Genomic DNA, 21,678 nt, shown 5'->3' with positions numbered 1-21,678 from the left:
TTCGTAAGATTCTCTTGCCTCTTGATAATGCAGGACGACCTTCAGACACTTTTTGTCCCCCGTTTCAAGCTCCACCTAGAGTTGCTGATTTTGGAGAGTTTATCTAAAATGGTTACTTGATATGCAAGAACGATCTTGTAACAGTAGCAACTTTAACAGTTAAAAAACCAAAGCAGACTATAGAAGATGGAGTTTTCGTGTCTCTGGAGACTCCACAAGAAGCATTTCTATCATAGAACTTTCATCTGAACAACATAACATTTCTATCACAAACTAACAAGACAAAATCCATTTCAACTACAAATATGAAACTTCATAATTTCCAAGAGAAAATGCATCTTGAACTCCACCAACGATTGCTATTCCCCTAGTGGATTTGCTGCTTTTTCCTGCTTGTTTAAAAAAGAATTGCTGTCTGTTTGAGATGAAAACAGTAATAAAGTAGCGTTTAACTCGATCAGAATTTGGGGCACAGTGAATTTCAAAGGGCAAAAGAAAGTTTATCAACCACCACTAACTGAAACCTCATATACATTCCTAACTAACAAGGATCTGCATCTTAATAGCATGGCAGTCTAAATTTGGCTCCTCATCGTGCTAACTGTTGCAAGCCTCCAGATTTCATAGGAAGAATTGAAAAATAATTGAACCTCTTGATTTATAACATCAGCAAGAATTTTCCCATTTTCAGCTAACAACTAAAACTTCAAACTTACAAATTGCCTCAGCCCCTGGCCAACATCACATCCAATCGATTCAAATTACCATTAGATGAAGATCCATCAATCTGAGGAGCTTTACTCACGTTTCTATTGCGATAGATAAGTTCTTCTTGCTTATATGGGTGCTCCTTATAAGCTACCTGATGCAAATGGAGCAATGCAAGCATGCTAACTGCAAATACAGCGGCATTGCCCAGCATCCCTCCCATCTGATCCCATTTAAGGGATGTCCTCACAAAGTCAAAACTTGAAATCAGAACTTTCATCACTATGTTAGACCCTTGGTCGCACCTATCAAGTTTCTGATCGGATGGATTCAGAGATGAACCATAAAGGTTTTCAGGAGAAACAAAGTCACTTGCATCATGTACATCCCCAACAAAAGCTAAAGCTTCTTCAAGGACTTTGTACTTCTTACCATGGTGTTCAGCTAACCTCATTGCAAGAACAATCCTGCTTTGTTCTAACCGAGCAATTGCAGCATCCCTCTCAGCCCGCTGTTGTATTTGTACAGTCTATAAAACATGCACAAGAAAAAAAGAGCCATGAATATTCCCTAAAAGATCTCAGAGTTACACATATAAATCTGAACCAATTATGTTTACATACATAAACTGCAGCAATTAATGTAAATAATTTTAATGGTGCATCAATAAAGGCACCTGGAATAATTCAACAAAGCCTACCACAACTGTTTAGACCTAAATTTGAAAAATCAGCCAGTATTGTTCTTCGAATTCTAGGACCAGAACTTCTGTTAACCTCACATAACAAAATAACTTCTGCAAGCAAATGTGATTTCATGTTCAATCTTTCTTCCATGCATTCAGTTGATGCAAATTCTAGTGTTAGTCTGTTAGATAAATACTTTTATCTAAGTGCAACCTGCAAAATCTCCTCACAAATGTTTATCAGACTCTATTTGCACCAGGTTTCATTCCTTCCTATGTGTATAGACATCATCCAATGAGTACTCTTAAGAACTGAAATCAATCTCAAAAAGCCACAGTGGGTCCTTTCCATAGGCCAAGTCTTTCTAGAATCATCACTTAAGCTCAATCCTAAAAGGTTGTATGTTATATCTATACATCTACCACAATTCTGTCTCCTTAGAACTTGAATTCATTTCTGGGGCTCCTGCTGTTTATAGACTAGAGCTATCTTACCTGCACTTATTAATATAAATGTGCGGTGCCCAATTCATTCCCTAATTCTGCAGTGAAGCCAAAACAGGTTCGACAATTTCCAACTAAATTATTACCGGAATCACATAATATTTCCAAGTAAATTTAACAATATGCATGGCTACCACAATATCTAGAACCAAATTGCTTCTGGCTCTCCTTACATTTACTCACCGTCCAAGCAGAATTCAAGCAAAATACAAACAAGCATGAATTGAAAAAACAAATGAATTACATGAAAGAAAAGAAAACCCTAAGAAATCGAAATTGGACTTACATGGAAGAACTCCAATTGATCCTCGAGGTTCTCGAGAGCAGTCCTGATGGCGTTGAGACTCTTGGCCTCTTGAATAGCGAAGTCATTATCATCGACCCTAAAATCCTTGACAAAGACAAACCCAGAGCGAGTGTCCTCAACATCATCGTTGTTGAGTTTCTTCTTATCTGACTTCCTCAGGTTTCTGACGGAGTTGAGGAAGTGGGCTCGGGAAATTGAGTGAATAGCGTCGCTCAACTTGTCGTGGAGGTCCCAGATTTTCTCGAGAACTGCTTCAATTTCTTCAATCTCCATATTCCATTTCATGTGGGAAAATTAGGGAAAGCAATAAAATTCAAGGAGGGAAAGTTTCGCTCGTTCGGCTACAGGGTGCTTTATGTGAAAATGAAGGGCAACTGCTACCCGCGGTAAATAATAGTAAAAAATTATCTCTTTTTTACCAGGAAATAAATACTCGTATAAAATATAACCCGTCCTTTCTTTTTTTTGTTTTTCCGTTCGATATTTATATACAATGAAATTTTTATCCTCTACAGTACAGGGACAGTACAACCTTAAGGGGAAGAATTCCAATTAAAATTACCTTTAAAATATTCTTAAATTAATATTTAAATCTTTTTAGAACTTAATGTGTGAGTATGCTAATAAAAAAAACCGTGGAGCTTTTATAGCTGCCGTTTTTGCATGCAAGGAGTTGGGATTATTTTTGCCGGCTTGGTTTCTATGATTCTTTCTAAAATCTTCCTAAATAACTTTCCTGCTAAAAAATTTAGTGAAGACCCAATTCTCTCTACACAGCCTCAAGCAGATTTTATTTGGCGAATCGTTTTAATGACCGGTGCATTTCCAGCAGCTTTAACATTTTATTGGCGAATGAGAATGCCCGAAACTGGTCGTCACACTGCTCTTGTTCAAGGTAACGCTAAACAAGCCGCTATGGACATGGGACGCGTTCTTGATATGAAAATTGAAGAAGAACAAGACAAGGTGATGCAATTTAAGGCTGCTAATGATTACCCATTACTTTCTAACGAGTTTGACAAGCGACGCGGGCTTCATTTGATAGGTACATGAGTACGTGGTTTCTCCTTGACATAGCCTTCTACAGCCCAAATTTAACCCAAAAAGATATATTCCCTGCAATGGGATTAATCAAAACTGATATCGAGATTAATGCTATAGAAGAAGTTTACGAGACTTCGCGTGCCATGTTTATTGTTGCATTGATTGGCGCATTTCCTGGTTATTGGTTTAGAGTGGGCTTAATTGAAGATATTGGCCGGTTTACAGTTCAGCTTCTAGCGTTCTTCATGATGTCTGGTTGTATGTTAGTCATGGGTATCGAATATGAATATCTGAAAGAACATAACAAGTGGCTATTTAAACTTCTTTACGGCTTGACGTTTTTTTCCGCAAATTTTGGTCCCAACAGCACAACGTTTGTTTTTCCTGCTGAACTATTTCCGACAAGGATGACATCGACGCGTCATGCATTGGGTGCGGCTGCAGGGAAGGCCGGAGCAATGATCGGAGCTTTTGTGGTTCAATCGTATACTCTGGACGGAAAACGTCGAAAATAAAAGTTGCGTTGGTGGCATTGGCATTGACAAATATGCTAGGGTTTTGTTGCACGTTCGTGCTTCCTGAGACCAAAGGCCGGTCTTTGGAGGAGATATCTAGTGAAGACGGCGGCCAAGATGGGAGATAATAACAAGTCTGCTAGACGAGCTTCGGTGGCTCGACAGAGAAATAGCGAGAGAACTTTGTGATGATTGAAGGGTCAATTAGCTTGGCAAAATCATGATTCCATGTATGGAGAAATTTTGAACATACAATAACAATTATATAAAAGTATATACAAAATGCACCAGTAATTTATGGATTTTTGATAAAAAAAATAAAATAAAAAAGAATTTTCGGACGTATCAAATTCACGAGGTAATTTTGAATATATGTGAATTGAGTTAGCACTCCTTTTTTTTTTTTTTTTTTTTTTTTTTAAAATGAGAGCTAACTCATTTCTTAATTATAATATGAAATTAATTATAATTCAACCGACACCAATGTTCAAAATCCATTGACGATTCAAAATTAGCATTATTAGCTTTATTATTATTAGTGTTATAATCTGTAATTTTCTCATTTTTAGCGTTTTTTATGTTGAATTTTTAATTTGCCTCATCCTATCAATGAACTAATAGTCAGATAAAATCAAGTTGAAACCATAGTTTCAAGCTTAAATATTATTGTCCAACTTTGTAATTGACCAAATTATGTACATAATATTTCTCAAAAACTATGAATTATTTACAAAGCGTTATTAAAAAATAATTATTAATCTATTGACTTTAATTAAAATAAAAAATAAAAATAAAAAATTAATTTGGAAAAAATTTAAATTAATAATAAAGAGAACAATAAATTACAATGAACACATGCCAATGTGGCAGCAGCCACAATCAATTGTCAAAGTTCTATAAAAGGAGAAGAAAAATTAGTTAGGCATGGACGTCACCCATGACCTTTAATTATTATCCTAAAAACATGGAAAGTCCAAGAGACTAACTATTTTTACAATATACTTACCGTTTCAAAAAAATGCAATCAAATTTGAAAATCAGCATATCGAATTTAAAATTTCCATAAAAATTATCTGAAAAATAAAATTATATACAATAATCAAATGTTAAGATGTATGCTGCTTATTTTAAAATCGAATAAATAATATATTTATTTATATATTATTTTCATATTGTTGAATCATATTCACTCGTAAATATTTTTATTAATTTAGTGAATGAAAAAATAACTATATTAGGGTTATTTCTGTCGTTTTACCTCCTAAGTTAAAAAAAATATTAGATTTTCTTAGAACGAATGCTGCATAATATTATGAATTTTTTAAATTTATTAATAGTGATTTTTCTTAGTTTTCTTGGCACACAGTCCAGCTGTTAGGTACCGTTTGATTCCACACCGAGAATCGCGCGTCGTCACAGAAAGCCCTAGAAGAAAACTAAAGGCACGCCTTTCTCACGCAAAGGCACTGTTTGGTTGCTTTTTCTTGTTTCAAGGAAAGGCGAAGTCCCTACTCTGCACTGATATTTGCTTGCGCCACTCACTGGTGGATTTAGCAAAAACTCAGTGAAATTAGCGCTTTGCCGCTTTCCCCCCTGTTTTTTTTTTTTGATGAAAATCAGCCAAAAACGTCACCAAACGTCTTCGTAGTTCTAGAAGGTGTATTTTTCTGGTAAGCGTTTAAGCGTTTTTCTGCTTCGTGTCTTCCCTCTTCCCCAAGCAATGTGGAAAAGGAAAAAAATTAAAATAAAAAAACGCTTCGTTTTTGCTTTTTTAACAAATAAATTGTATTGATTTTCTGTGCGCATCGAAAGGCTCTTTATATTGGATTGATAATCTTTTTGGTCGGTTCTGATCGAAAGGGATGACTGAGGTTGCGCCAACTCGGAATCCATGGCTGAGTACAGAGCAGACAGCAAGAGTCGATATTAACGGTCAACATTTATCGACGTCGGACACGATGGTGCTTGATGGAGCAGAGCCTGGATTTTCTGATTCCCAGCCTCACCAATCAAATATTAAATCCGCCGGAAACTTAGGGATTGGTGAAAGAGCTCTCTCTGCTGCCGGTGCTGCTTTCCTATCAGCAATTATAGTTAATCCTCTTGATGTTGCCAAGGTAATTGTACTGCAATTTGTCTACATGATTTCTGCAATTTGTATCTTTTCACCAATTTTTTGTTCAATGGTTTTGCAATTTTTTTCTTTATCTGTAATTTGATTGATTGCTTTTCTTGCTGCATTCTAAATGTAATTAATAAATTGTATGAGAATTGTAGCTATTTCTATCTTAATAGTAGAAAGTTCTTTTGGTCTCTAAGTTGTGAATGTAAACTGAAACCATTTTCTGTATTTCAATTTATAGACTAGGTTGCAAGCGCAGGCTGCAGGAGTTCCTTACTCCCACCCACTGAGTAATATCATCAGTAGAATGGCATATTTTGGGCCAAACATGGTACGTGTACTCTTTTAGGCTTTTTTTTTTTTATTTTTTTATTTTTAAAGATGCGTGATTGTCTCATTTAGTCTTTAATCGAAGTTGTCAGTTAATTTTGCATCCTAAACCCGTCCTAAATATTGGGCTCAGATGTTTGCTGATCTAAGGTGTTCACCGTCATGCTCGCGAGCTGGAGTTCATGGAACTGTATCGATTTGTCCTCCTGATTGTTTCCAATACAAAGGAACTCTAGATGTCTTCTACAAAATTATACGACAAGTTAGTATTTCCTTTTCTTAACTGAATGTGTAATATGGTTTGTTGGCAAAAGGGCGAAAAGAAAGAAAAAAAATGAAAATTTGGTTCGACAAATATTTTATTTTGTGTCTTCAGTAGACATGAACCACTATTAATGGTTTTTTGGGAGATACTTTGCAGGAAGGAGTTGCAAGGCTATGGAGAGGCACAAATGCTGGTCTGGCCTTGGCTGTACCAACGGTAAATTTCTTGATCTCTATGGACATGTCCACTAACAGTTACCATTATTGGTATATTCCAAAACTCTTCACCAAATCAGCTAAATGGTGATACTTCAATTCCTGTAAAAACAGGTGGGAATCTACCTACCATGCTATGATATGTTTCGCAACTGGATGGAGGATTTCACCTCTCAGAATATCCCTGGTGCAACACCATATGCGCCTTTAGTGGCAGGTTCATTAGCGCGTTCCTTAGCTTGTGCAACTTGCTATCCCATTGAACTTGCAAGAACCCGAATGCAGGTCTGCAGAAATATTCAACATGCTTATCTTGTCCTTCAGTTTGTCTTTTTTTTTTTTTTTTGAATTTTCTTTATGTGAGAATTTGCAATGAAGTCTGAAAGATTATTGCCTGTTGAATGCGGGGAACTATATAGACATAGGCATTATGTTCTATTGTCTTTTAAAAAAATGTGATAGCTTATATGTTTACTGGTACCAGACATGCTTGCTTGATTACTAAATTATAAACTGTTGTATGACTACTAAATTGTATATTAAAAGTTCAGATGATAATATTGTTGTTATCTTTTAAGACAAACCATGATATGTTGGCTATGTTTTTTTCCCCACTCTTTTTCTACCTATGGCCTAAGAGTTTGAAAAGACTACATCTTTAGTTGTAACCTATTAACAGGGAACTGTTTTTATTTGCTGTATTTCATAATTCCATATTATTAACCTGTTGTATTCTTGTATTTTCTATGCACATCTTATTGCTGAAATTTTTGTTGAGTTGCGGGTTTGCACTATCCATTTCGGGAGACAATAAATAATGAATTAGAGACATCTTAATTTCAATGCTTTAGACTATGATCTCCTGTGCTATACATAATGCATGAAAAACCGATATAATGGCTTTAGAAAATAAAATCTTTGTTTTCGTGGTGATACCTTTCCTTTTTTCCTTGTCTCTCCACCCCCCTCATTCTCTTTGATAACTTCTTATTTTACTACTGCGTGACAATTTTAGGCATTTAAAGCAGCAGCTCAAATTGGTAAAAGACCTCCTGGAGTTTGGAGAACTTTGCTGGAGGTCCTCTCCCATGTAAGGAGCACAGACAATCTGCAAAACAACTGTAAGTTGATACTTCTATTGGTATATTTTTGGATCTTCTTTGCATTGCACATTCTGGGTATTTTGGACTGAAACAATAAATGATAAAATATCCAGTATTATTAGCACATAGATGGTCTTTCAAATAATAATCCAGAATATTTTCTCATTATTGTGTCTCACAATATAAGAAAAACTACTCGGTGCTTATTTATTCTAGTTGGCTCGCTTCCTTGGAACAGTTAGAGGCTACCGCGTGTTGTGGACGGGCATGGGGGCACAGCTTGCTCGTGATGTTCCATTCTCTGCTATTTGTTGGTCAACCCTAGAGCCAGTAAGAAACTAACTATTTGGCTGTTCTGTAAATAAACTTCAGATGTTTTTCCTTCCGCTTTGGCTAGCATTATTTAGATGATTGAATGTTTCCATGCTGTATATTTTGCTAGAAGTGATTTCTTTTTCTTCTGCTGGTATAGATCAGGAGAAGACTATTAAGTTTGGTTGGTGAGGAATCCAGTGCGGCAAGCATTCTTGGAGCAAACTTTTCTGCTGGTTTTGTTGCGGGAAGTCTTGCTGCTGCTACTACATGCCCTCTAGATGTTGCCAAAACCCGAAGACAGATAGAGGTTATTACTCCCCCTATCTTATATGGCATGTAAATTTAGGCTGATGCTTTCCACCATTTATGTCCATTAAGATGTTCATTGTTTAATATGATCTCCTGTAATTTAGGGCCTATTTGATGTTTGGTTTTTATGATTTTGTGAAAATGGCAAAGTAATACGGGAAGGCATTTCTTTTAGTTTTTGTAGACTTGCAGTTTACAAACCAAAAAAAAGATCGATGTGCATCAAGATAGACCACAATTTATGACTTCAAACATTGATATATTTTTCTCTTGATTGATAGTATCTGACATGTCTGGTGGCTTTCCTTTTATTTTCAGAATGATCCTGTAAGGGCATTGAGGATGACAACACGGCAAGTGTTGATGGAAGTTTGGAGGTACCTTTATTATATCTTAAATATGATTTTCTATTATGTGAGTAGAACAGTCTTCTAACTAGGCTCCCACTTAGGTGAAGCACCTGATCTTAAATATGATTTTCTATTATGGAAGTTTTTTCCATTGTTCTCTACTAGAGAGATGACAACTCATAGGTTGTAAGGGTGGACCTACATAATAAGGGCCTCAGGTTATAAAGTGGGGAAAATGGGGCCCCAAATTTTAGAGGTATGCCATGCTAAGCGATTTGAATGTTATTTTCCATTAGAGCAGGCAAAGTTTTGGGAGTTAATGAGTAGGATCTGGACCACCCTTCACATCAGATGCTTTAGTCATCTGATTCATGGGTTTGATGGAATACTTAAAGGATATCTATAATGAGAACGTCTATGACTCTTATTCTATTTGTATGTTGTCCACTGCCAGTAAAATCTCTGGGACATTTTTGTGCTGCGCTAATGCTTATACCATTTTGCCTCTTCATTTAATTAAACATTGTGGATTTTCATCTTTCTCATGGGTGACACAAATTTCTATCAGGGATGGAGGAATGAAGGCGCTGTTCACAGGTGTTGGTCCTCGTGTTGGTCGTGCTGGTCCATCTGTTGGGATCGTGGTTTCATTTTATGAAGTTGTGAAATATGTTCTCCATCAACATTATGCAACTTCATAACAAAGGGGGTGTCAGTGCTTTATCAGTTCTTTTTGGTCTCTGCCAAATCAATTTAAGTTGACTGGAATAAGAGCAACAACTGGACATTTGCGTTGGAGAAGCAGCCACCGGTTGTGAATAATATGGCAAGCAAAGAAGAAAATACAGTTTTGTAAGTGTTAGGTTTTTTCTATTGGCCTGCAAGTGCAGACAGGAATCTTAATCTAGGTTTTTTCTGAGTTCTAGTCTCAGTTCACTAACTTATTCCGGCCTATGGCACTTTTGCTAACCCACATCTATACGAGGTTTTAACTGACAAGAATCTTTCCGCAAATGCCGTGGTAATTATATTTTTACACTTAGGGATAGTTCTGTAGCAGACTTCGAATATTACGAGGAAAGGAATTGAGTTAATTGTGAGTTTATTTAGAATATTATCACATCTGCCATCGCATTTTTGTTTTTTTGTGATTTTCTTGGCAGTAAAAGCTGCCCTTGTGATTTTCTCAATGTCTTAGTAATTATTTAATGTGCTCACGGACCGTGATCGGCATTGGGTTGGGGGGAAAAATAAATTGACAGATTTCAGAAAGGGGTTTCCAAGGTTAGAGAGAGAGAGTGATTTTTTTTTTTCAGTATTGAGTGAGGGGTTTCGAAAGTTGATCTATTGTTGTTTGGTACTGGTCAGAGCTGGTTTGAATCAAAACGCAACGTTTTTGCCTGCGGTGTTCAAATTCGCAAATTTGCTGTTTGTCTTAAAAGGAAGGAGAGAATATTAGCTCTGCATCTCTCATCTCCTGTAATATTTAGCCTCTGGTAGGATGAAAAGTATTTTTTGAAAAAAATAAAATAACCATAGAACAAATTTAATGGAGAAAAATAATGAAATAACTTTTTAATTTATTTTTCATTTGAGCTTATATATTTGGAATTTCTCCAATTTAGAGAGAACCAACTAAAGAAAGTAAATACCACTAAATTTCTATTAATTATCAATTTTTCAATGGTAACATTTTCTTTCATCTAAAGCTTTGTCCTTTCTAAATAAGAAAAGATAACCAAATTCACGACTCCTTAATAATTTTTTTCCTTCATTGTGATCATTCGAGAACATAAAATAATCAAGAGTACACAATACAAAGCGTTGTCCAAATATGAAAATCTCTGAGATAATTTTGGCTTATGATCATTTGAGACTTATTGGTGGAAAATTAGACCCCAAATCAAATATAACATCGATGTTCTGTTCTTCAAAATGTTGAATCAGTGAATGAGGTGAATGAGGTAGGTGAGCACCAATGCCAATAGCATTAGAACATACGCTATTCCTTGGTCTATTGTGGTGCCTGCAATTCATGGTTAATACTTTTCTTTAATTATTCTTTCCTTTCATAAAGGGAAAAACACAGAGAGAGAGAAGAAGAAGAAGAAGAAGAAGAAGAAGACTTACCGTCGCTTGTGGGTGATGGAGCAGAAGCAGGGAATTGGCATTGAGCCAAAGGGAACATAATAAACGCATATAGAATAGAAAGAGCGGCAAAAAATCCAAATGACACCCCGCTGACTGCCATTTTTCTCTATTAACAAGAATAATAATCTCTCTTAATTTCTCTGTAAATCTCTAGTTTCCACTTCTGTCTCGCAGTCTAGAATACAAAAGAAAAGAAAAAAGGGAGAAGCACTAGCAGGAGCTCTTGAGTTGAGGTTAGCTGGTGAATATTGTGGACGAAGGAGGAGTTGAGAGTTATTATTTGTAGCCTTGTCTATTTATATTCTCTGTTCTCCACATACAAGGCACAGTGTGGGGTCTACCCGCAACTCTAGAGGACCCACAAATCCATGTGGTGTGGCTTTTGCTTGTCTTTCCCTGTAATTCCAAGCTGTGGTCTTCAAAATAAAATGTAAAATAAAATAAAAATAGAAAAGAGAAAGAAACCAGCCTGTCTCTGCTTCTGCTCTATTGTTTTTGCCTATAAAGATTCAATATATTTGCTGGTTCTATCTGGCAAGCTGTTCGCATTCTTGCCAGGTTATTGATTAGAATATTCCATTCTTGATTTCTCGATGTCAAGAACTCAGATTTTAACCCAGATTAGAATATTCTGTATACTTGTACAATACAATGATTCCGGAAGTTATGCCTTGTCGTGCATCAATCTAGACACGTTATCAAGGAAGATTCTAAATGATTTAAATAATCTCCGTTTACAATTCAATTATATCATAACCGACTTTGATAATAAGAAATTCTTATTAAATTACCATTTAAATTTCTCTTTAATTAACTTTTTCTGTATAATTAAGAAAGACAATCCGAATCTCAAATTCTAAATGATTAGAAAACAAAAATCAAAAGCAACGAACTAGCAGCAGTAAAGTTGGATTGGATTCTCTGAGTTGTGATTATCAGAACCGTCGGTTTTGGATTATCTTGACCTAGACTAACCTAACGTCTTAGGTTTTGCTAAATTCACACCCCAAGCAAAACTAAAGGCTTCTTCTTTTTCATCATTCTGGTCCTGGGCGATTCTCAGCCCATGACGAAGTCTAATCTTCTTATCAAAATAAACAGAGACAGAAAATAATAATGCTTCTAAATTTACAAAGCATGAACCATTACGCCTGTATATATCCTCCTAATGGCACTCACAACATGCTCACCATGCATCAACTACAAAACTACATAGAACAAAGAGACGGATTTTCAAAATTGGAGAATCATGACTCTATGCATTCCTCTATTACTAGCAATATTCACATATGTAATATGTTTCCAAACTAATTTTAACAATCACCATGAGAAACCAGAAAGATAACCAGGTGACGGGAGGACTGGGAAACAACAAAATGCCATCCTCTGGAATTCATTACCACTAGAAGATCGTGCATGACTTCTCAGTTTTTGCCCTGCTGTGATCGAGTAGCCTAGTCAACTGGGAAGAAAAAGAGGATCCTCTTTGTTCTTGTAGATCTCAAACAATTGCTTAGAGTAGTGGGTAGCCAAACTTCTGCACAGTTCCACTGCCTTGGGCCCACGCTCTTCCAGTTGCTGGACAGATTTCTTAAGATCACCATGAGGATCCCCATCTGTAAGAAACTCGGCCAAAGTAGTACCCCTGAAAGATCTCCCAACAGAATTAGTAGGAACAAGCTAAAATATTTTACACAAAGGCATCTTAATAAACCCTGGAATGAAAAATCAAATATGATATTAAATGCAGGAAGTATTATTTATCAATATTTTGAAGTGGATACACCAAAAGGACCATGGTAGTCAGGGGAACCTGAGATAGCCACTCAAACCAACAAATGATGGACAAGTGAGACATTTTTGTATCACGTTATTGATTTTTGATTGGGTAGAATAAGGGAGAAAGAAGAGTTCACATGGTAAACAAAAAACATAAACTTTACACAAGGCATTGCACCATGATATCATGCATCATACATGCATACGAGCAGTTGATTCAATTATTCTCCACAATAACAAAATAAGAATACAGTCTTGTACCTTAGAGCATCAAATTTGCTAAATCCTCGGTTATTGTCATATATTGTTTCCTTGCCAGCCTGTTCCTCAGAAGTTTGCTGTCGATAGAGAGCACACACAGCTTTCATACATAATTCAAGATCCTTACCAAATGCTGAAAGCATGTCTGCCTCTAATTCCCACTTGAACTTACAATTCTTGCTTCTTTGAAGTTTGGACAAAATTTCATCAAAGTCCACATTGTCATCTGATTCATTTTTTGACTGACTGGAACCGTTATTAGCATCAGATAGATCAGAGCTGTCAACAATAAATCCACCCAACCTCTCACCCTCACTGTCTGATCCAATTTCCTCAGATTCACCATCTTCAACATCCTTCATTGTAGGAATTCCTTGTCCTTGTTTTGATTCACTGGTCTTACTTTCTCCATTCACTTTTTCTTCACACTGCCTCAGAGTTGCCAAACGTCGCCTTGAACGTGTTACAAGGCCACTGAAATCATCATGAATACATGGAGAGGACCCAAATATTGAGCAGCTGCTCACATCAGTATTTGCTTTGTCATGGATTGATCCCTGAAGAGGCACCCTCTTCAACTTAGATATTGGAACATTGTCATCTTCATCACTCTCAGTATCACTAGTGACAATCTTAACAGCTCTTTTCCTTTTAGGAGTTGGAACACATGGAATATCATCCATATCTTCTTTGTAACTCTGATTGCAAGCTGCCCTCTTTAAAGAGTTCTCAGAAGTTTTTTCTTTTTTATCATTCAGATTTCCAGCTACCATATGATCTTTTGAAATTCTGACTTTTCTATTTCTCTGATCATTGGGAGTAGAAGCTTGGGTAGCATGAATATCAGACTCATCATCACTATCCAAAATATTTATGACATTGAGACAAGCAGTTTTACTGCTGCCCGGGGTGGATGGAGCCATCTTTTTGTTAGGGCTTCTTTCTTCTTCGAATGATAGGCATCTTACAACTATCCCATGGCGATCCCCTTCAGAATTCGAACAAACACCTTTATTCCTCACTAAAGAAGTGTGTCCACATGGACTCTTTTTATATGGGGTGCCTGCCACCAAAAAATAAAATAAAATAAGGGATACGGTGAGGGTTACCACACTCTTTCAATCAGGGAACAGAACATCATTTTTATAGAAAGAAAGAAAGCTTCGCTATGGTATGACAAAGTAAGAATTTTTACTTACAAACGTATCAGATTAGAGATAGAACAGTTCAATAAAAAGTTAACCTAAGTGGACCACCCAAATTCAAGCACAAATAGTTCACATATTGGAAATGGATAAATGCATTGGTGGCCACTCATTTAGCCCAAAAGCTATCGCATGGCTACATTGTGAATCCATCAAAGCATTACTCTAAACGATAGCTTAAGTACAATTGAATTCAAATAGGAAAATTACACGCTAATATATTCAGTGAATCAATTTGATCATCAAGGATGAAAGATAGTGTCAAGGTTAGACAACAGTCAAAATGAAGTATTAGAACCTCATTTTCTATGTACAGTGCTTTAATATCCACTCATGTACCAAAAATTAGGCCCACACCCAGTATCGCCAGTTTAGTCTTACATGAACAATAAATGACAAAAATTAAATAGTGATAGAAAGAAAGGAAATCATGCGATTTCATACCAGCAGTAATATCATCAATGCCTTCACCAGGGATACCACAGGTAGCCCCTAAATCCGCCAAATCTACTGATTTCTCTTTGATTTGCAGTTGCTCCATGGCGGTTCTCCCGTCTGGTCTATTTTCACCTTTAATAACTTCAAGCAACAGTTGTTTTCCGCCTCTCAATTTGGTAATGTCATCCACCTGTGAAACCCACAATTCCAATTCCTTAAACTTTTCTTTCCAAATCTCAACCTCACTTTCAGCCTTTCTCTTCTCACATTCCAAAACATGATTTTCAACTACGAGCTTATCTACAATATCCTCCTCCTCTCCCTCCTCTGTTAGATCGACAACTACATCTCCCTCCTTCCCTTCTTCATGATTACCCTTGTTTTCATCCTTGAATGAATTTCCGTGCTCTCTAAATTTCCTTGTCCTAAAAGCCATTAGTTCATCTTCAATTGCATCCTTTTGAGCATTTAGTTCCTTCAACTTAGCCTCAAGTGCATCGTATTCTTTCTTCCTCTTTTCAATCTCCAATTCCAATTCTACAATCTTTGCTTCAGCCTTCTTACTCCTTTCTTCCAACTCAGTACAGCTACACTTTTTTGAATTTTCCTCGCAAACAAGTTCATTCTTTAAAACTTCAGTTTCCACTTCCTCCATATTAATCTACATGTAAGAACACCATCAACACTCAAAAGTCAAATATAAAAACTTGAATTATCCCACTGATTCCATTTCAAGTACCTGCACTTTAAAATTTCACCAAATCATTACAATTGTAGCAATGAAAATTACTAGAAAGAGATAGAGTGAAAGCCCATACAAACATGGGAGAGAACAAGAAAAGGCACAAATGACAAAAATATGACTCTTTGCCAGGGTTAACAAGAAAGTATTATCTTTATTAAACCCAATATACAAAATCTTAATTCTAATTCACACCTATAAGCAGCTCATAAAAATTTTTTTCTTAATTTTAAGTTTTTGTCCTCAAAAACTCAGTAAAGCGAAATTCAATAGAGAACAAGCACAAGGACAGGAATGCAAGAAATATTGAATGTAAAACTTACTATACGAAGGGCGTATTCGTTAAAAGCTCGCAATTTGGATACTCCCCTTTCTCTTTAGGGTTTCCGTCTACAAGAAGATTGCTCGAAGAACCAAGAGTAGCGTACATGACACTGATGACAATGAACTAACTGCAGAGTCGGTGACGTGGATGAGCCTGGATAGACGATGCCACCTGCATAAAATAAATCAACTTAACTAAACGACGGACGTTTTGGAAGCGATGAATTGGAAGGACGAAAAAGGGTAGCAACTAGGAAACCACTGTTTATTTATTTTGTTTAGGACATGTCGTTGAATGTGTATGCACAGCTGTCCGGTTTTTATCCGTTATTTTAGGCGATTTAAACGAAGCTTCGCTGATTCCATAGCAAACGAGATATGTTACTGAAATTTATCAGACAAGTCCCCGCCTTACTTCGAAGACAACGTCTTGTCAGTGCATATAGTAGAGAAGCTCTGAGTCCAAGGGGGTTAGGGTTTAACAAGCTCTTCTCTACGTATATGGAGGAGCCAGAACTGAAGGAGTTCATTGATTACTTAGGTTCGCTCAAAAACTACGAGAAATCAGGCATTCCCAAGGGCGCGGGTACGGATTCAGACGACGGTTTTGATCTCAGTCGCATGCGGCGGCTTATGAACCATCTGGATAATCCGCAGTCGAAATTCAAGGTTCCATTTTTTCTTCTTCCAATAATAATGCATGTATTTAATTGAGTCGGTTCTCAGTTCTTATAAACGGAACAAGTGTTACTTATATATATATATATATATATAATTCTAATATAAACGGAACAAGTGTTACTTATATAATTCTAATATAGGCCATCCACATTGCCGGAACCAAAGGAAAAGGATCAACTGCTGCCTTTCTTTCTAACATCTTGCGGGCAGAAGGGTATTCCGTTGGTTGCTATACTAGGTAAGAGCTTATTGGACTGTGTTTGTATGTAATGTAAGAAGATGAAGAACTCAACGGATAAGGAAGAAAGACACTTCTATCAGCATTCCACTACAGTGCTTTTTATGCTTGTGACAAACTCTCTTTTGTTTTTGCAGTCCACATATTGTAACTGTAAGGGAGAGGATGTCAATAGGAAAATTAGGTGAGCCAGTGTCAGCAAAGGCATTAAATTGTCATTTCCATCGGATTAGGCAGAAGCTTGATGAGGCAGTTCAACTAGAAAATGGGTGTTTAAGTCATTTTGAGGTATTCACTACTGCATTCTTTGTCATTTACAATGCTTAGAAATTCAGATTTTTGTCCTCGGGTAGAACTCCCCTGCTGCACTGTCTGGAATTTTTTTATCGAGAGAGAGTACTAAGTTAAGAACCCGCACAAAATGCCTAACCTAAACTAAAGATAGCATCTGAGGAGTAAGCTCCGCTCTCTTACTCTGTTTCCAGCCAACTTTCCTTCTTGCCGTTTAGGTGCTTTAACATATATGTATTGTCACATGAAGGCTTGGACCTGATTATTTAGAAAATTTAACTAGTTGTGCAATTTTTGTGCTCATTGTCGATTTTTCAAGTTATATAAGGTCGTTCTCAGTAATAATACCAGCCAATTTTTGTGCAATTTCGCTTTCATATCTTTTATGTTGTGTTTCCAGTATTTTTTATTCATGATGAATCATGTCAATGACATGAAAGTCTCCTTTATGCAGTCTCATGATTTGATTGTCTGAACTTAATTTTTCAGGTTCTTACTGCCATAGCTTTTTCCCTATTTGCTCAAGAGAACATTGATATAGCAATCATTGAGGTATTGATCTTCTTCTTCTAATTTTCTTCTTCTTTGACTTGTTATTTTCATAGAAAATTTTCTTGCATGTGCATTGTTGGAAACATTATGTGGTCCAACATCATTTTGTTGCTTGGAATGTTAGATATATGTATGTCTTCATATTATCTGTTTCAGCATCAGAATTTGGATGCAGATAGTTGCTTCCCTTTTGGGCAATTTTCTTTTAGATCAATACTGATCTTAATTTTTAGTTTATTTTCTTGTAACAGACTGGTCTTGGAGGTGCTCGGGATGCTACAAATATAATTTGTAGCTCTGGACTTGCTGCATCAGTAATAACTAGTATTGGTGAGGAACATTTGATGGCACTGGGAGGTTCTCTAGAAACCATTGCTATGGCAAAGGCTGGAATAATTAAACATAACCGTCCAGTTAGGTGATTCTGACTTCAACTGTAATTACATCACAGTTGCTTCAGTATCTTTTTTTTTTTTTTTTTTTGGCTCTCACAGCTCGGCCATTCTGGTTTGCATGACATATCATTTTGTAAAACACTGGGTTTAGTTGTTGCAGCAAATCCCTGTTTGGTTCAGTGCAGGTGTAATTTGATTGAACAATTATGCCCTTACTGTCTTTTATATGAATATTTTGCCATTTCTTTTATTTTTGAATGGCCCTTGGATTTGGCATCAGAACTATTGCTGCAGTATTATATGTAATCCTCTATCATCCTGAACACTTATGCATGAGTTTATGAAACAAAATTAATTGGTAGGAGTTTGTCAATATATGTGCTGTTTTGGTATATGTGATGAAGCAAATTTTGTTTATTAGTTGATTCTTATTGGTATTTCATGGTTGATAATATCGAGATATTGAGAGAATTAATGGGAAGATCAGTGAACATTGTGTCTTTAATTGTTAAGGAATGAGGTACTTTGCATATCTTAGTGCCTGCAATGATGTGCAAATTTGTTGCACTAGATTCTTATAACAACGGATTCTGCTTGGATTTATGCCATTACAGCAATTTAATCTATTGATGCATAGTTCAATGCCTAAAACTTTTTTCATTACTTTTGTTTACTTTATTACTATACTCTTCAAGAGTATGATTGTTTGAATTTTTCAGGTAGTTCTTGGTGGGCCTTTTCTTCCTCACATTGAGCATATTCTTCGTGAGAAAGCATCACAGATGAATGCTCCTGTAGTATCAGCATCTGATTCTGAAACCAGAACTACCATTAAAGGCCTTAGCATGTGTGATGGTAGGCAATGCCAGTTGTGTGACATAATTATACGAGTCGATAGGGATTTTCAGCTGGTATATTAATGGTTACTCTTCAGCATCTATTTAAAATCTTTTATTCTTCAGAGAACTACTAAAACCTTTATCTCTTCTGGTCTGATTTGATTGTTGGAACTTAGTCTTTTAGCTCCAATGGTTGATCATGCTCAGTTTTCATCTATGATTATGAAACTTTTAGCAAATTCGTGCTAATTTGGCACATGCAGTTTGCTGATTTGCCTGAGATAAAAATGTGCATGCTTGGGAGTCACCAACTACAAAATGCAGCTACTGCAGCATGTGCAGCACTATGCCTCCGCAATCAAGGTGCACCCTTATTTTATATTTTCCTTTATGTTACACTTTTCTAAAGGAGAAAATGTTTTTTCGTTTGATAGTTTAAATTCAAAAAAAAAAAAAAAAAAAAAAAATCTAGTTCTGAATTTGCTTCAGGGTGGAAGATAGTTACCTTTATTCTACTGCACAAGTTCTTTCTGACCTTGTTACTTGTATACTGTTACAATACAGAACTATTTGACTAAATTACCTTTCACATCTCTATTCCAATCTCACCAATTACGTTTAATATAAATCAGGGTAAAATTGAAAAACTCCATTAACTACTCCTAGATATTCTCAAAATGATATATATTTATGGACAGAAGAACTACTCTAGAACATCTTATATTTGTGGACAAAGGGAGTAGTAAACTATTCGGATCTTTCAATATGTTATGAATTGCACAGGCTGGGGCATTTCAGATCGATCTATTAGGGTTGGTATTGAAAACACATGCCTACCTGGAAGAAGTCAATTTCTTGCATCCAAAGAAGCTGAGGCATTGGGACTACCTGGAGCCACAGTACTGCTTGATGGAGGTTAATTTTTACTGTTCCCTTATGACTACTTCTTTATGTCGTAAATGGTGACTGTTCCTCATCAGTCTGTAAATACTATTCTCATTTTTACCATTCTGTTAATGTATTCTGAGGACGTATTCTTCTCCCGAGAATTGCGCACTCATCTATTAATTGCGGATGTGAACATCTTTTCAGCTCACACTAGAGAATCTGCGAAAGCTTTGGTGGATACAATACAGATGACATTTCCAAAGGCAACATTGGCCCTTGTGGTTGCAATGGCTAGTGACAAAGACCATTTGGCTTTTGCTAGAGAATTTTTTCTAGGTATAATCCCATTGTGGCTCTAGTATCTTTTGTGTCTACTCTACCTGTTCACCATTGAAGGTGATCTATATAAAAAAACTTGAGAGCATATTTTTAGACTTGTTTTTTGCCTAGGCTTTACTAATTAAAATATTATCATATGCCAAACTTGTTTTTATTCTGGTAGGATGGTAGAATGGCCTTTTCTTTTTGTTCTTTCAATCATCCATCCTGGGAAGGGATGCAAGGATGCAGTTTCTGGAATGGTCTAATTCTTTTATCATCTTTTTTTTTCCAGGTAAAAATTTAGGGGCTGTCTTCCTAACAGAAGCTGACATTGCTGGAGGCAAATCCAGAACAACGACAGCTTCCTCGTTAAGAGATTGCTGGGTACAAGCTTCTGAAGAATTGGGCATCAATATCCTTCATGATGGAATGACAGAATATCAAGAATTATGCACGAAACAACTTGTCTATTCTGCAAGGGAAATGGAAGGCAGAGTCCTTTTGGTGGCTGAGAAATCATTAGAGGTTTCATTGAGAGACGCAAATGAGTTTCTTAAGGGGAAAACAGGGAACGAGTCACGTGCGCTTGTAGTGACAGGATCCCTGCATATTGTATCATCAGTGTTAGCTCGTCTGCGTGGGTAAAAATGCTTCACGGGAAATTGAAGGCTGTAAAAGGAGAAGTAATGAATTGCTCTCTCCATAACCTGTTTATATTTAATGAGAAGTACTTTTTTTTTTTTTTTTTTTTTGGACAATTGGTTAATGCTCATCTGAGTATTTTTCTTGGTTTGGGTTTATAAATCTCGAGGTTGTTTTTTCCTTTTGTGTCTAAATCATTTGCATTTTGGGGAAAGGAAAGAGCGGTAGTACTGCTACTGTTAGATTGTAAAGGAGAAAAATAGAAAATATTGATGGGTACGTCAATGTTATTTTTAATGGCTGTTTTTCCAGGACTAAATTAAAATCTACAAGACCAAAAAGCACTGGTGATACGTGTAGCATTTTTTTTGAATGGAAGAAGACGTTGCGATCGCAGAACTAGGAATCGAGCCCACGGTCCATTTTGTAGAATAAAGACTGGGCTATTCGGATTAAGGCCCATATATATAAATATATAACGAAAATCAAGAAGTGCAATTAATCATTAAGCTAAACTAATTGAATGGAAGTCCATCTTCAATTTGTGCAAGGAAAAGTAGATAGTTTCTGCTGATCTCCCAATTGATCTGATTAAAAATAAAAGTATATATATAATTATTTTTATAATAATAATAATAATAATTTTAAATGAGGATTTATTCAGTATATTATAAAAATAGTAGATTTTGAACTCATATAACAATTTGTGGTCTTTTCATATTTATGAGTGTAAAACAAAATGGTTTGTTATTGTATTTCAAACCAAATATTTAAATTTTGGATGTTTTTGGTAAGCAATAAGTTAGGCATGGCCACCGGTTCGGTTCTAACCGGAACCGAACTAGAACCGAACCGTACTGTAGATGAACCGAAACCGGATCGAAATCGGCGGTTCAAAATTTTGAACCGGAACTGGCAGTTCAAGGACCGGTTAAGGTTCATGTGAATGTTAAAAAATGAACCTGAACCGGTCCGGAACCGGCGGTTAACTGGCGGTTTCGGTCCGATTCGAACTGAATTCACAAACAAAATTATTTATTGAAATAATCAAAAATAGTGAAAAAAAAAACATCATCATTTTGGTTTAAAAAAAAAGAAGCATCATCATTTCACTTTTTTTTTTTAAGCTCATCATTTCATTTTCACTTAGCCGTTGAAC

The 21,678-nt window shown here is 36.2% G+C and overlaps 6 protein-coding genes across 9 annotated transcripts; 3 read left to right on the top strand and 3 right to left on the bottom strand.

Annotated features, from left to right (window-relative positions):
- Positions 1 to 192: 192 nt before the first annotated feature.
- Positions 193 to 2,553, bottom strand: PDV1 (plastid division1). Its single transcript, XM_012234734.4, has 2 exons — positions 2,184 to 2,553; positions 193 to 1,237 (listed from the first exon to the last, which is right to left on the bottom strand). Exons 1-2 carry the CDS (start codon positions 2,487 to 2,489, stop codon positions 725 to 727), a joined length of 819 nt encoding a protein of 272 aa, XP_012090124.1. The 5' UTR covers positions 2,490 to 2,553; the 3' UTR covers positions 193 to 724.
- A 258-nt stretch (positions 2,554 to 2,811) lies between these two features.
- On the top strand, positions 2,812 to 3,959 carry LOC105648821 (low affinity inorganic phosphate transporter 4-like). Its single transcript, XM_037639442.1, is given in 4 exon segments — positions 2,812 to 2,863; positions 2,866 to 3,249; positions 3,252 to 3,752; positions 3,755 to 3,959. Coding segments are annotated over 4 exon segments (1,074 nt in total). The 3' UTR covers positions 3,892 to 3,959.
- A 1,253-nt stretch (positions 3,960 to 5,212) lies between these two features.
- Positions 5,213 to 9,894, top strand: MTM1 (manganese tracking factor for mitochondrial SOD2). Of its 2 annotated transcripts, XM_012234733.4 has the most exons (11): positions 5,213 to 5,433; positions 5,624 to 5,880; positions 6,127 to 6,216; positions 6,349 to 6,477; positions 6,637 to 6,696; positions 6,810 to 6,980; positions 7,711 to 7,816; positions 8,037 to 8,128; positions 8,271 to 8,420; positions 8,741 to 8,799; positions 9,341 to 9,894. In XM_012234733.4, the coding sequence occupies exons 2-11, from the start codon at positions 5,626 to 5,628 to the stop codon at positions 9,471 to 9,473; spliced, it is 1,245 nt and encodes a 414-aa protein (XP_012090123.1). In that variant the 5' UTR covers positions 5,213 to 5,433; positions 5,624 to 5,625; the 3' UTR covers positions 9,474 to 9,894. The 2 variants fall into 2 exon arrangements, with proteins under 2 accessions (XP_012090123.1, XP_089582831.1); XM_089726705.1 differs by lacking the exon at positions 5,213 to 5,433 and having other exon boundaries at positions 5,443 to 5,880.
- A 621-nt stretch (positions 9,895 to 10,515) lies between these two features.
- LOC105648367 (arabinogalactan protein 41) lies at positions 10,516 to 11,332 on the bottom strand. Its single transcript, XM_012234732.4, has 2 exons — positions 10,903 to 11,332; positions 10,516 to 10,798 (listed from the first exon to the last, which is right to left on the bottom strand). The coding sequence occupies exons 1-2, from the start codon at positions 11,021 to 11,023 to the stop codon at positions 10,716 to 10,718; spliced, it is 204 nt and encodes a 67-aa protein (XP_012090122.1). The 5' UTR covers positions 11,024 to 11,332; the 3' UTR covers positions 10,516 to 10,715.
- A 693-nt stretch (positions 11,333 to 12,025) lies between these two features.
- LOC105648364 (uncharacterized) lies at positions 12,026 to 15,838 on the bottom strand. 3 transcript variants are annotated; one of them, XM_089726704.1, is made up of 4 exons: positions 15,672 to 15,838; positions 14,613 to 15,350; positions 12,964 to 14,026; positions 12,026 to 12,568 (listed from the first exon to the last, which is right to left on the bottom strand). In XM_089726704.1, the coding sequence occupies exons 2-4, from the start codon at positions 15,259 to 15,261 to the stop codon at positions 12,382 to 12,384; spliced, it is 1,899 nt and encodes a 632-aa protein (XP_089582830.1). In that variant the 5' UTR covers positions 15,262 to 15,350; positions 15,672 to 15,838; the 3' UTR covers positions 12,026 to 12,381. The 3 variants fall into 3 exon arrangements, with proteins under 3 accessions (XP_089582830.1, XP_012090120.1, XP_012090119.1); XM_012234730.4 differs by having other exon boundaries at positions 14,613 to 15,267; XM_012234729.4 differs by having other exon boundaries at positions 14,613 to 15,345; positions 15,672 to 15,837.
- Positions 15,839 to 15,901: 63 nt separating this feature from the next.
- Positions 15,902 to 20,699, top strand: GLA1 (Folylpolyglutamate synthetase family protein). The gene is made up of 10 exons (XM_012234731.4): positions 15,902 to 16,341; positions 16,494 to 16,591; positions 16,729 to 16,879; positions 17,372 to 17,434; positions 17,686 to 17,847; positions 18,549 to 18,740; positions 18,932 to 19,031; positions 19,452 to 19,583; positions 19,761 to 19,892; positions 20,170 to 20,699. The coding sequence occupies exons 1-10, from the start codon at positions 16,051 to 16,053 to the stop codon at positions 20,520 to 20,522; spliced, it is 1,674 nt and encodes a 557-aa protein (XP_012090121.1). The 5' UTR covers positions 15,902 to 16,050; the 3' UTR covers positions 20,523 to 20,699.
- Positions 20,700 to 21,678: the final 979 nt, after the last annotated feature.

The sequence above is a fragment of the Jatropha curcas genome, chromosome 10 (assembly GCF_041381405.1).
Source record: "Jatropha curcas cultivar XTBG-Jc1 chromosome 10, XTBG_Jcur_1.0, whole genome shotgun sequence".
Lineage (NCBI taxonomy): Eukaryota > Viridiplantae > Streptophyta > Magnoliopsida > Malpighiales > Euphorbiaceae > Jatropha > Jatropha curcas.
The sequence above is the reverse complement of the archived record's forward strand: the minus strand, read 5'-3'. Positions and strand labels throughout refer to the sequence as shown.

Coding starts and splice junctions, on each gene's coding strand:
- PDV1 (XM_012234734.4), bottom strand. CDS start 2,489: ATGAAATGGAATATGGAGATTGAAGAAATTGAAGCAGTTCTCGAGAAA. Junction 1,238..2,183: donor ATCAATTGGAGTTCTTCCAT/GTAAGTCCAATT, acceptor CATGTTTTATAG/ACTGTACAAATACAACAGCG.
- MTM1 (XM_012234733.4), top strand. CDS start 5,626: ATGACTGAGGTTGCGCCAACTCGGAATCCATGGCTGAGTACAGAGCAG. Junction 6,217..6,348: donor CATATTTTGGGCCAAACATG/GTACGTGTACTC, acceptor TATTGGGCTCAG/ATGTTTGCTGATCTAAGGTG. Junction 8,421..8,740: donor AAACCCGAAGACAGATAGAG/GTTATTACTCCC, acceptor TTTTATTTTCAG/AATGATCCTGTAAGGGCATT.
- LOC105648367 (XM_012234732.4), bottom strand. CDS start 11,023: ATGGCAGTCAGCGGGGTGTCATTTGGATTTTTTGCCGCTCTTTCTATT. Junction 10,799..10,902: donor TCCATCACCCACAAGCGACG/GTAAGTCTTCTT, acceptor CATGAATTGCAG/GCACCACAATAGACCAAGGA.
- LOC105648364 (XM_089726704.1), bottom strand. CDS start 15,261: ATGGAGGAAGTGGAAACTGAAGTTTTAAAGAATGAACTTGTTTGCGAG. Junction 14,027..14,612: donor CATTGATGATATTACTGCTG/GTATGAAATCGC, acceptor TTTTGGTGGCAG/GCACCCCATATAAAAAGAGT. Junction 12,569..12,963: donor AGCAAATTTGATGCTCTAAG/GTACAAGACTGT, acceptor GAGATCTTTCAG/GGGTACTACTTTGGCCGAGT.
- GLA1 (XM_012234731.4), top strand. CDS start 16,051: ATGTTACTGAAATTTATCAGACAAGTCCCCGCCTTACTTCGAAGACAA. Junction 18,741..18,931: donor TCGATAGGGATTTTCAGCTG/GTATATTAATGG, acceptor TGGCACATGCAG/TTTGCTGATTTGCCTGAGAT. Junction 19,032..19,451: donor ACTATGCCTCCGCAATCAAG/GTGCACCCTTAT, acceptor TGAATTGCACAG/GCTGGGGCATTTCAGATCGA.